The sequence below is a fragment of the Salmo salar genome, chromosome ssa04 (genome assembly GCF_905237065.1).
Source record: "Salmo salar chromosome ssa04, Ssal_v3.1, whole genome shotgun sequence".
Classification (NCBI taxonomy): Eukaryota; Metazoa; Chordata; class Actinopteri; order Salmoniformes; family Salmonidae; genus Salmo; species Salmo salar.
The window spans coordinates 27973356-27987304 of record NC_059445.1 but is presented as its reverse complement, the minus strand read 5'-3'; the positions used below and the strand labels follow the sequence as shown (position 1 = coordinate 27987304).

General features: G+C 41.7%; 1 protein-coding gene across 5 annotated transcripts in view; it reads left to right on the top strand.

Moving 5' to 3' along the window:
- LOC106602747 (transmembrane protein 131-like) overlaps positions 1-13949 on the top strand; it is a 79654-nt gene that overhangs the window by 49179 nt on the left and 16526 nt on the right. For all 5 annotated transcript variants that reach the window (XM_014195587.2, XM_014195586.2, XM_014195585.2 and 2 more), the window contains exons 4-8: positions 4207-4278; positions 7653-7776; positions 8333-8449; positions 9600-9704; positions 12602-12679. In XM_014195587.2, the coding sequence (XP_014051062.2) occupies positions 4207-4278; positions 7653-7776; positions 8333-8449; positions 9600-9704; positions 12602-12679 (496 nt within the window). The remainder of the gene's footprint in view (positions 1-4206; positions 4279-7652; positions 7777-8332; positions 8450-9599; positions 9705-12601; positions 12680-13949) is intronic.

Here is a 13949-nt window from a genome sequence, read left to right as displayed (position 1 = left end):
GCAAACCTGACCGTCTTAAAACAATGTAACCCACTCAGTCTCAGGAAGATGGAGTAGGGTGAAGGTGCCCCTAAATGCTGATCTTGGGTCAGTTTAGCATTTTTCCCACTAATGGTTAAGGTTAGGCTTGGGGGATGGAAAGCTGATCCTTGATTTGTACCTGGGGGTGAAACTTCATCCCGGAGCCAAGTGGATGTTGCTGTGGTCTCTAGGCAGTCTAGCCTAGCTGATGTACATGGACTTGTCAATGTACCAGCCCGCTACTTATAGCCTAGGGCCCAGTGTTTCTCAATACTGGTCCTGGTGACCCAACGAGGTGCACAATGCACATTTTAGTTTTAGCCCTGGCAATAACACAGCACACTAACCCACCTGATTCCACTTACCAACTCATCAAGACGTGATAAGTGGAATCAGGTGTGTGCACCCATTTGGTTTCCCAGTAGGGCTGGGAATTGCCAGAGACCTGTATTGCGATGCTTCTCATGATTCTATATGTATTGCAAGTTGATAATTTGGTTTGATTGCGATTCGATGTTCCAAACTCTCTTGCTCACTGCTTCAGAGAGACGAGAGAGCATAAGAAAACGAGTTTTGATCAGTCATGGAAATAAAAGTGCTGAAAACAAATTGGCTCCCGATTTAACCTTTTCACACGTACCAGCAAACGGGTGTGATCATTCTACAGTGTACGCTCAAACCAGTGTGATTAGAATGTCCAGTTTCGATTGACGCAACAGTCAGCATTTGAGCTAGCCACACTTATTTTTATTCACAAACATTTTGCACAAACACAGTCCATCCAAAGTTATGTCCTGAATGTGACCAGTTTTATTTTTGGATGCAATATTCAGACATTCACAGAAATAGTGACAGCATACACAATCATCTAAATCGGAAAATGTAGTTTCCATTAGTCCTAGCGCTAACTAAGGAAATATTTACGTATTTAGAGAACTTTCGGCTGACAGAAACCACAATATGAATTAGCTAATAGCAGTTACTATTTATAAATTGTCACAACACAGGTGAGCTCAAAGTTGATCGAAATAATTGAGTAAAACACTTTCTAGAAATCAAAAGTAATCCGACGATGGGTAGTTTGTGCAAGCTGCCACTTTTCTTTTTTTCGCGTCAACAAAAGATAAGGAGACAAGATGAGTTTGGTCTGTTTGCAGTATGCATGTTCAAGGGGGTGTGTCATCTACTTCCCTTCATTCACTTCTGGAAGTTTAATCGAAAGATAAGTGAACCATTCCTTCACCTCATTATAACATCTTTGGTCTGACAGACGTTTACGTGACACCCAGAATGCATTGTAATGTGTACAAACATTGCGCCACACATGGCTGGAAAATAGCTTAGCAGTAGCTCATAATCAGTACAACAAAATGCCAAGAAAGTATTTTACACACATCCTAGGTGTCCATTACAATCTATGCAATAATCAGAATGCATTATTTGTCACCAGTACTTGAAAACGTGAATAAAACTGTGAATACATTATGCTCTATACATACATACATACATACATACATACATACTGTATGCTGTATGCTACAGTAGAAACAACACGATACACAGAAAATAAGGCAATTACTTTGATAGCAACATGTCCAAAGTTATTATTTGTAAGGAAAACAACAATGCAACAATGTGAGCGCCAGTCAGAAAATGTGCCAGTTTGTGCACGACTGCAAATGTCTGCATACTTCATGTGCAGAAAAAATGGGGAAGGGCTCTTCTCAAAGAGGGAAGTTTGTCCAGCTCAGTTAAGCATCAAACATAAATTGTCCTCAACACTGAAATGGGCTACTTCTATGTGAATTAATGAGGAGGCGGAACACACTTCAATTCAAACTGTTGTTAGAAAATAATTGGAAATTGACAAGTTGAAACAGCCTATAGATAATTCGCAGGCAGCTCGTTTTAACAGTCCTGTTGCATAACAATCACATTTTGGAACAGTGAGTGCATCACCTGCATAAAACAACTCGTGTTTGAAAAGGTTAAAAAGATAGAGAACAAGTTATGATGAAAAAATAATGGTGTTTTTGTGCAGGGACCACAAACTAGCCAAAAAATAATATTGCGATATTGTTGATACGATATATGGTAAAAAAAAATGATATCCCGATATGTAACTATCGATTTATTTTATCCCCCCCATCAATTTGGGTCCCCAGGACTAGGATTGGGAAACACTGAGCTAGTTTATGGGCATCTCCATCCATTCCAACAATCAACGTGTCAAATAAACATGTTTATCAACACTAGAACCCAGCCAGGGTTTCCATTTGGGGGATTTTCATTTACCGGACATTTGATAAATTATCGGACCCATATGCATTGGATGTGTAACCTGATTAGGTCGTCCACCCATGGTGCTCAGAATGACAGAAATCACATTTCGATTATGGTCATTAATGTTAACAGAACATTCAAGTCGAGGATGCAACTCCTTCTTACTGAATTCTGACGTGCACTTTGAAGATGTTTAGAATAACTGTCCACATTTACATTTCCTCAGCGAAGACAAGTAACCAACAGCAAAATCACTGGCCTGTCAATCTACTATCCCCCATAGTAGAAAGGTTTACCTATTCTATTGGTCACCTTGTCTAGAAAGAAATACCCTATATCAAACAGACTCTGGGACAGTTGTGGGATGATAGATCCCTAGTTCATACAACCAGTAGGCCTAGTAGGCTGCATAACAATGTGTGATGCAACAGATCACAACGTTTAGCTTAAAATGTTGATCACCTATTATTTCTACACATTATAAGCGCAGCAATGCACACAGGGCAGCAGGCTATTCGCGAATGTTATCTCCATAATGCAATTAGCGGGATAACCCCGTTGTCAAAAGGGCACCACACATGCAAGTGGTTTCATGTGACCGAGATGAAAGTATCCTTTAGACATTTTTTAAGAGGGGAGATCTAATATGCAACAACTAGCACGGGTTGCTAATATGACTAGGATTATGGCTACTGGACAGTGAAATAAAGTTTATATGAAATAATTGCTTCCACGGATATGGACTGATTTTTGGCTAGGCTGCTTTGAAGCGAGGTAAGACATGCCTCCATAATATGTATTAATACGTTCAGATTTCAAACAATTAAGTATATGCATACTGCCTCCAGCTCATTGCAAAGTGGTGTGACAGTGATGAAGCCTGCCTTCCGTTGCCAATGTATGCGTTTGCTGTTTGAGATGCTGTAGCCGCAGCTCTCGCGCTGTCTGAACGATTTTCCGCTCAAAGGCTATGTATCTGTATGATGTACACGTTTGATAAATAAGATGCATAACGAATATACTGTACCTGCGCCAATTGTACAACATTGAAGTCTCCTTGACAACATTGGATTCACACCTCTGATAGTTTAGAGTTTCTAATATGAAACTGAAGTAGATGTGTGTGACGTCTGATGTCCTAGAGCTATTCTTACTGAAGCTCAGAATTAGAAACCACCACTTTCTGTTGTAACCGTGTCACTGGCGATTGGCTGCGTTGTTTTGCTGCGTGCATAGACGCTCGCTTGCAGTGCAATGCAGGGGGTTGTTCGTTACGGCAACGAAAAACTTTCTAAAACATTTTGTAACGGAAAAAAATGGTTAATTTCTCATTAGACAAGTCCAGGCAGTCTCTCCCATTTTTCTTCTGTTTGGTGTCTAATAAACATACAGAAACCTGGTTATACCTTCCTTATTGAAATGAGTAGAATTCCAATCACAAATAGAAGGACCCACATTGGTGTTGATGAAAGCAGGTTTTAGTCCAACTCCCAACACATGCGGCTTGAGTTTCCCAAAGACACTGTAAAGCAGCTCTTTTAATAAAGAACTCTCTTTGTCATGTTTCAACTCGAGTCTCCCCCCCCCAATGGGGTGTGAAATGGATTTGGCAAGCGGGAGACTTCCATTTAAATCCCCCTAATTCATCATCTCTGACACCCCTCTGCCTTTTGTTATATTTTTATGTATTATTATTTTTTTATGAGTAGGATGATCAAGTGTCTCAGAGGACTTGAGATTTGGCCACCACTCTGGCTGCGTTGTTAGATAGGAGAGTCAGCGTTTTGCTAAGTCGCCCGAGCGCTCACTTGTTTCATATGATAAGGTCCCGTTGTAACTCCACTGAGTTGATAGGTGTACGTGTACATAAATGTGTTCTTCTTTTTGTCTTTCTTTCGCCAGCTCCTCATTCTACGTGCCGGAGAATGGAAGGCCGCTGCGCTTCCAGCCGCCATCACTGGAGTTTGGGACACAGTGAGTTTATTTCTCTCACTTCCTGGTTTCATAGAAAAGGATTCATAATAAGGATTCATAAACATAAGCCAATGTCAAGACATTGATAAATCCTGTGTTTGGAGCTACTATAACCAACCACCTCATTTTAGACGTACACATGGGTGCAAAAGACACCGACTCCAAATCACAATCCGACAGTTATAAGAGTAATGTGGAAAAGGCATTTAGAATAGCGTCGTATGCCAAAATCAACAAAATATCTGTAACCTTTACCTAACCTTGTCTGGATTATGTCACCGGAAGCCCCCAAGAAGAAGCACATGCATAGAAAGTGATGATAAAAAGCAGTAGAAGTGGAGAAGCTCTCTGTATAAAGCAGAGGGGCTTTTTAAACGCAGAGGAAGCCAAAGGAACAGACAGATGACGACCAAATAAGGTCATGAGCAGCTCAGCTCTCTTCCCATAAGCGCGAGACTGAATAAGGGAGAGGGTCAGACCCAAGGGGAAACGTTTAGGACTCTGCTGTTTGTCTCCCCACTCCCAAAACAATCACCAGAATAGCGAGACTCTTTGTTGTGCTTGGACGGCTGTTCTCACTGCTACTATTTGCAGCTGAAAAAATGTATCCTATGACATATTTATTCATTCTTTTGAGCCAAATTCACATTTTTTTCCGTCCAAGGTCTGTTTATTTCCCATTTTCATTTTGTTTATCTATTGGTCCAAGTATCCAAGATATGTATTTGTTAATTAGTTCTGTTTCTAAATCTGAGAAATACCCCATTCCCAACCTTTAACAAACTAGTAAACACTAGGTCCGACCTAGGATGTATCCTCGTCCATACCTTATTGCTATGGACGATGGTTGCTATATGACTCAAGTGTTTAAACAATAAAATCCCACACCCTTGTTTTGCTACAGTGGCATCAAGCAAAGCAGCCATAACACAAGCAAACCAGCACAAGGTGTTAATCTCAACCTCTAGCCTTGCTAGCCACTCGCTAACTAGGCTAACCCAACAGCCCAGTAATTTCAGCAATGGCAATATACAGTGTTGATATGCAACATTAGCACACCCTCCTTTCTCCGTTTGCCAGGCAGCACAGAGGGAACCAGGCATGCCCAAACAGACCTTTATTGACCGAAGATGTGTCCCAAATGTCACCCTCTTTCCTATATAGTGCACTACTTTTGACCAGAGCCCAGTGGCACCCTATTCCCAATATAATGCACTACTTTGACCAGAGCCATATGGGCACTCTATTCCCTATGTGTAGTGCACTACTTTCGCAGTATTTACTGTCATCCCGTTGTTTAAACACACAACAAACCCCCTGTCCCCACTACAATGCAGGTCCCCAGTCATGTGATACGAGTGGCTAGGACAGGCAGTAGCTTTGCATAAAGAGGATGGAATTTCTGCTGTCTTTTGCCATTAGCATTGAATTGAGGAAACATCTAGATTATAAAATAGGCAAGGTTAAAACGCATCTGTCTGTTACTTAATCACGTTAGGAAATGGAGTTTGACCTATCCAATGACTTCACATTGTACAGTAGCTCTAAAAGTTACTATCAGGTGTATTTATATATTCCTTGCATATGGTTAATGATGACACTAGCATGAGGAAAGCTGGCACCTGCAGCTATTAACTTTATCTGCAAACCTCTCCTTTAAGAGGGACATTTTACAGAACTGTGGTGACTCCTGCCTTTGTTGCTGGGCCCCCTTTTTATTACAAACACATCAAAATATTAAAAGGCTAAATGGAGAGCGCTAAGCATAGCTCCAAAGGTCACCATAGACCTTTTAATAGCAGGCTGCGCTCGCTTCGTTTTTATGGTTGATCTGAACTATGTCATGGTTTCTCCTTTGATGTCGGCCCCGGAGAAGTGTCAGAGGAGCAAAAGTGACTTCCTCGTTTCCAGGAAGTGCTAACTTGTAGTCAATAAAATGGTGTAGGGTGAAGTTGCCCCTAGACACTGATCTTGAGTCAGTTTTGCGTTTCCCCGTGCTAATGGTTAAGGTTAGGATTGGGGGAGGGGAGGGGAAGCGGATCCTAGATCTGTCCCTAGAGGAAACGTCACTATTAAAGGGACATTTCTAGCTCATGGTCAAGTGTTGATGCTATGTCAGTGTTGACACAACCAGAAACACTTTGCATTGAGTCGCAATCTTATTCCCTGAGGTTACTCTATAACTACAGTGGTAACTAGAATGTAATCATGGTAAAACTGCAAACGAGGTAACAATGTCGAAATTGTACTTAAACAAAAGTTAGTTTCATAGTAGTTTAGAAATATTACTTTATCAATGTTCAATTGCGATAAAGTATTTTACAATGATTAAACAGCATGATCATTACATAGGTGCACCTTGTGCTGTGGACAATAAAAGGCCACTCTAAAATGTGCAGCGTGGTCACACAACACAATGCCACAGATGTCTCAAGTTTTGAGGGAGCTTCCAGTGGTATGCTGACTGCAGGAATGTCCGCTAGAGCTGTTGCCAGATAATTGAATGTTAATTTCTCTACCAACGTCGTTTTAGAGAATTTGGCAGTACTGTCCGATTGTCATCACAACTGCAGACGACATGTATGGCGTTGTGTGGGCGAGCGGTTTGCTGATGTCATCGTTGGTGGCGGTGAGGTTATGGTATGGGCAGGCATAAGCTACAGACAACGAACACAATTGCATTTTATCGATAGCAATTTGAATGCACAGAGATGCCATGACGAGGTCCATTGTCGTGCCATTCATCCACCGCCATCCCCTCATGTTTCAGCATGTTAATGCACGGCCGCATGTCGCAAGAATCTGTACACAATTCCTGGAAAATAAAAATGTCCCAGTTCTTCCATGGCCTACATACTCACTAGACATGTCAACCATTGAGCATGTTTGGGATGCTCTGGATTAATGTGTACGACGTGTTTCAGTTCCCGCCAATATCCAGCAACTTCGCACAAGAGGATTGGGGCAACATTGCACAGGCCACAATCAACAGTCTGATCAACTCTATGTGAAGGAGATGTTGCGCTGCATGAGGCAAATGGTGGTCACACCAGATACTGACTAGTGTTCTAATCCATGCCCCTTATTTTTTTTTTTAAGGTATCTGTGACCAACAGATATATGTATTCCCAGTAATGTGAAATCCATAGATTAGGGCCTAATGAATTCATTTCAATTGACTTATTTCGTTATATGAACTGTAACGCAGCAAAATCTTTGAAAGTGTTGCATGTTGCATGTATATTTTTGTTCAGTAAAGCTTGATGTTTACTATGCCTGGAGAGAACAATGAGAGGTGCTTGTTGTGTCCATCTCTCTCCATCTCTATCTCTCTCTCTCTCTCTCTCTGTCTGTCTCTCTCTCTGTCTCTGTAGGCCACTGGGGCTGCCAAGAGCTGAAACCATATACATACACAACCCCAGCCAGGAACTCCCAGTGACACTGCTGTCAATGTTTACATCCAGCAGACATTTTCATATGCCTTCGTTCTACAGAAGGGTGAGTGTGTGTGGGCGCCCTCCCTCGGACACTCCCCCCTCCTCTCACTCAACCACACCCCTCTCCATCCAGCTTCTCGCTACAATCTCTATTTTGCTTCCCTCTCCTCTTTCTCTGTTTCTCTCCCTTGCGCGCTCTCCTCTCTCTTTCACACACTGTTTTTTCCTCTCTTTGTCTACCTCTCTCCACTCCCCCCTCTTTCTCATGTCAGTCCCTTGGGCCACCAGTACAGCTATTTAAACTCTCAAACTGCCATTGAAACCCACAGCATTTCCCTGCTCTGCTTAGAAAATAAATCAAGCACAACAACGTTGCATCACACTCTGACAACAGTGCGTGTTACATCCTTGCATATCACATATTCTCCTACCGATTCCAGGCTGAAATTAACACACAAATCATTCTCAGCATGATTCCCATATAAGTGGTGGAAGTTGTGTGCCTCACCAGCATACTACTGAGTGTGAAGTCATGTATGAACCCATGCTAGTATGGACATTGTAACGTAGTCATTGCCTTTCAGTGAACCTTGACCCCGTGTCCTCTCTGCTTTCAGGTAATCCCACCCAGAGGGAAGGCCTCCTTTAAACTAGTCTTCCTCCCTACAGAGGAGGGAAACGTAGAAAACTCATTATTTATAAACACATCGGCCCACGGGGTGCTCTCTTACCAGGTCAGTAGTGATACGAGCATATGATACTAATCCTCTCCAGTCTATGTCGCAAACGGCTCCTTATTTACTGCACTACTTTTCACCAGTGCCCGTATGGCTGTGGACAAAAGTAGTGCACTATGCCTGCCAAGTGACGCAGTGGTCTAAGGCACTGCATCGCAGTGCTAGCTGTGCCACTAGAGATCCTGGTTCGAGTCCAGGCTCTGTCGCAGCTGGCTGTGACTGGGAGACCCATGGAGCGGTGCACAATTGGCCCAGCGTCGTCCGGGTTAGGGGAGGGTTTGGCCGACAGGGATGTTCTTGTCCCATCGCGCTCTAGCGACTTCTGTGGCAGGCTAGGCGCAGTGCACGCTGACACGGTGGCGGGCTAGGCGCAGTGCACGCTGACACGGTCGCCAGGTGTACAGTGTTTCCTCCAACACATTGGTGCGGCTGGCTTTCGGGTTAAGCGGGTAAACGTTTTTTAAAAATTGTAAAAAAAAAAGAATCCTGCACTATAGACTAGGGTTCCATTTGGGACGTATGCCCTGACCCACAACCAGGGATCTGTTTTTAATATAGACTCAAAAAGAACATTGTGTTCCTGTCGGCATGTTGAAGTTAGTTTTGCAACCGTTTTGAAACACAGGAAGTAATGGCTGTGATGTGATATTTGGCACCTTTGACCCCCTGACCTTTTAAAGACGCATCAAAGCAGATGGATGTTAAGAGTGACATAAAAGCCCAAAGCCCTATTAATAGTTAAATAAGCATTAGTTCATGGTTCTTGGTAGGGAGATAAGGGTGCCTAGGCCTGAATATATTCTGTTTATCAGTGAAAAGGCACAATTTAGTACACCCAATCATTAAATAACTTAAGTTTCCATTAAATAAACTATGGGGATTGTGATATTACCATGATCCACTCTCCAGTGTTGTATATGTCATGGCCACTATTAGCATAAGCAACATTAGCATGCTACCTTGGATTCATTCACTCCCTTTGATTTAATATTCTGTGGTCTAATCAGTCCCTTTACAATGGCCAAGTAAACGAAACTCCACTTTTGGATTGCACACTCTTCTGACACATTAAACAAGGTAAAATAAGTAATTTTTGTCATTTATATTTACTGTCCCTTTAACAGTGATGTCCTTTCACTTTTTTCAGGTTTTTGGTTTGGGCGTCCACCGTGGCTCTTTAAAGGGGGTCAATAAGAAGGACAGTGTCCTCATATTCCCCCACATCCAGAGCATCAAGCTAAGCCAAACTCAGGTACGTCCATTCCATTCAACTCAATACACTTGATTTATTCCCTAACAGGCAATTGTTCCTGGGCAAGAAAGTCAACAGACAACATGTGGCAACAGGATACATATGTTTACCACAGTACTATAAAGACTCACACACATGCCATACCAACAAACAAACACATTTACCACAATATTTACCACAGAAAACTTGCTAGCATGGCCCTCTGCCCTGCTCTGCAGTGTGCAGGCCTTGCTGTATTGTCTGACATCTGATAGCCAGCAGCTATCTTCCCCTCTTTGCCAGTCCCGATACAGCGATAACCCAACACAGAGGCATAAGCACACACTTACATGAGAGGCGTACGCACACACACAAGGTATATACACATTCATGCATGCACACACATGATCAATCACGTTCATATTTGAATATACACGATCACACACTTGTGCCTAAACACACACACACACACACACACACACACACACACACACACACACACACACACACACACACACACACACACACACAGGGAGCATGAAAACAGTCCCATTACACACGCACTCGCACCCACTTTTAAAAACATCAAGGGAAGGAGCGAAAGCAACACAAGGCTTCTTTGGAGGAGCGTTACCCTCGGCAACAGGAAGCGGGTGGCAGTTACAAAATGTCAGCCTGGCTACGTTTTCACAATCACTCAGACTTGCTTCTAGTCTTTATTTAAACATTTTTTGCTAGATGGTTGATTTTGTTATTTCTCACAATGGTTTACTTATATAATCGAACACTTATTTTGAACACGCTCTTCTGTTACAACACTGAAGTTTTACAAGACAATTTATGGGCTGCGTCTTAAATAAATTGCCTATATAGTGCACAACCTTTGACCAGTGCTCTATATAGAAAAAAAGGGTTTTGCTGAAGTAATGCACTATAAATAGAATAGGGTGCCATTTGGTACAAAACCATAGAGTTTCTTCACTGATCTGGGTATACTTTTATGCGAGGTAGACAGGCGTTGTGAGAGTAAAGTCATTCCTGTACGGTGTCTGTGGTTTGTGTTGCTGTAACACGGCCTGTTGAGCTGCTGAACATATGAACAGGTTTAAATATAGACCGAGCTTTGGCAGCCAGATTCAAATTTAGTTCCCCCTTCCCTTTATTTCTTTACTCTCTGTCACTTTATTTCTGTCTCACTTTCTATCTTTATTTCTCTCTCTGGCTCTTTAGTGGGGAGGTTGAAATTAAGTTTCTCTCGCTCTCTTTTTCTCTCTCGCTCTCTTTTTCTCTCTCGCTCTCTCTGACCAAGTCATTGGATGAGGTTACTGTTATTTCACAGCGTGTACTGTAGCTTTGAGCTCACCACCACTTTTGATATTAAATAACGCACTACACACCAATCCAAATACACTGTCATGTATGAATACTGTCACCTAAGTATAAGGTCTTGACTAGTGAAGACTTGTGTCAAAGAGATCTGCCTTGTAGTTGGGATAACCTACAGGTCATGTTGATAGATCAATCAATCAGTTTTGTATTTATAAAGCCCTTCTTACATCAACAGTTGTCAAAAAGGACTTTACAGTAAATAACCCGGTCTAGAATCACAAAGGTCATAGGGTTCAATGACTGAGGGCAATAATGCTGGTCATGTACACCACCTTTCAAAAGTTTGGGCTCAATTAGAAATGTCACTGTTTTTGAAAGAAAAGCACATTTTTGTCCATTAAAATATCATAAAATTCATCAGAAATACATTGTAGACATTGTTAATGTTGTAAATGACTATTGTAGCTGGAAACGGGTGATTAAAAAATAAAAAAAATAAACACATTTTTAATGTAATATCTACATAAGCATACAGAGGCTCATTATCAGCATCTATCACTCCTGTGTTCCAATGGAAGTTGTTAGCTAATCCATGTTGATCATTTTAAAAGACTAATTGATCATTAGAAAACCCTTTTGCAATTATTTTAGCACAGCTGAAAACTGTTGTCCTGATTAAAGAAGCAATAAAACTGGCCTTTAGACTAGTTGTGTATCTGGAGCATCAGCATTTGTGGGTTTGATTACAGGCTCAAAATGGCCAGAAACAAAGAACTTTCTTCTGAAACTCGTCAGTCTCTTCTTGTTCTGAGAAAGGATGTGAGAAATTGCCAAGAAACTGAAGATCTTGTACAGCTCCCTTCACAGAACAGCGCAAACTGTCTCTAACCAGAATAGAAAGAGGAGTGGGAGGCCCCGGTGCACAACTGAGCAAGAGGACAAGTACATTAGTGTCTAGTTTGACAAACCGACTCCTCACAAGTCCTCAATTGGCAGCTTAATTAAAACTTCTTCAGGATTGGTGGGTCCCCTGCGGGACGGTTAAGCTAATGTAGGCTAATGCGATTAGCATGAGGTTGTTGTTAATTGAGTGTATGTAAACTTCTGACCCACTGGGAATGTGAAGAAAGAAAGAAAGAAATGCTGAAATAAGTCATTCTCTCTACTATTATTCTGACATTTCACATTATTAAAATAAAGTTGTGATCCTAACTGACCTAAAACAGGGGATTTTTACTAGGATTAAAAGTCAGGAATTGTGAAAAACTGAGTTTAAATGTATTTGGCTGAGGTGTATGTAAACTTCCGACTTCAACTGTATGTTACCAATGTTTTGCTTAATATAACCTCACATAATTAGTTTAGTTTGTTAATTATGCTACACATGCCTGTATTTATTTCTTCACTAGTCCCATTAGACTTCCATCTAAAAGAGTGGTGGATGTAATGAAACTGTCTTTAATTTATTTAGTCTAATCAACATAACCTTTCCAGCTATTCATCTCATCAAATAACATTGGAATGAAGGCTGAGTTATCAACCTCCTTGATTGTAAGTTTCTACCATTGACTCTATGTTCTCTGTTACAGGAAGATTCTTCCAACATCACTATCCTGGGGCTACTGCTAGAGTGCAGTTTACCCAAGAGCATGTACAGCCAGCCGCAGGTACTGGGCATCTCATTACTTTTTAAACCACCGTTTTTAGTGTAATGTTGTCAATATGTAAATTGAAAGACTGAAATATGCTTTATATTAGTTAAAAATGAACACGAGACCAAAATCTAAACAAAAACAATGCCAGACTAAACAGAAATGCATGTGTATGACCACTTGATATTTTCGAGACAACCTATTTGTGTTTTAAAGGCAAAACGTTTAAATTACAAAGTCCTTATTCCATGCTAACTGTAAGAATAACTTTGAGCGTTGATATTACAGGCATTTTCATTGCACTTATGGCCATTACTGTTTATTTTATTATTTTTTCCAACTATTGTCAGCATGAGTGCTGAATACTCCTTAACTGTGTGTACTCACTATCTTCTTGGCTTCACGATAATCACAAGGGTTATTCTCCTATAGTCAGTTATTACCTATGTCACATGAATTGTGGCTCTAAAGTTTACCGCAGAATCATTGCTCATGATGAAATTGTTTGAAGGATTATGTGTACTATTGAGTGAGCTGCGGTGTTGTGATATCTGACTGCAGTCTGGTTCCTCAAGAAGCCCCAAGGACAGTGGGACCACTTGCTAGGCACATAATTGCTTCCTCACGAGACCTTTAATTGGCCGGGAGCTTCCCTAAGCACAGGTGGCGCAATCACCACCATGATGCAAGCCCTACCCACCACTCTATCTCCCAAACCTAACCCAACTTTGTTTTGTTTGTTTGTTCATAATGCCTTGTGAATACTTCTAGTATGGTATAACCTGGTCCCAGAGCTGTTTGTGAAGTATAGCCAACTCCTATGGTCAGGGGGGATAAGCACTAATATGGCGTCTTCAGGAAGTGGCCGGTACTCTGTGTGTATCTGTTGTGTCCACAGGGGCTTGGTGTTTGTTATTGTAGGCCCAGGTCCTGTGGCGTCTAGCCAGGGATAGATAGCTGTCTGTTTAAGTCCAGGCCTGAGTCACTCCTACTCCTAAAACGAGAAGGCCTGGTTTGAGCCGGGCTTTGCACCCCTAAGATACTGATCTTGTCAGGTTAAAGGGAGGGTTAGTGGGTTAGGTACAGTGCTGAGAGACTGGAGAGAAGCAGCCTGTTGCCCATAGTTCTGCCTCTAGCTGACTATGTATAGACTGTGTGTGTTTGTACATGCACACACACACACACACTCTCTTAGTATACTCCCACTCTTCATCTCTTCCTCGTTTACATTTCTTACACAATTTTACTCATTTGTCTCTCCCTCTGTCCCCGTTCTCTCCCTCTG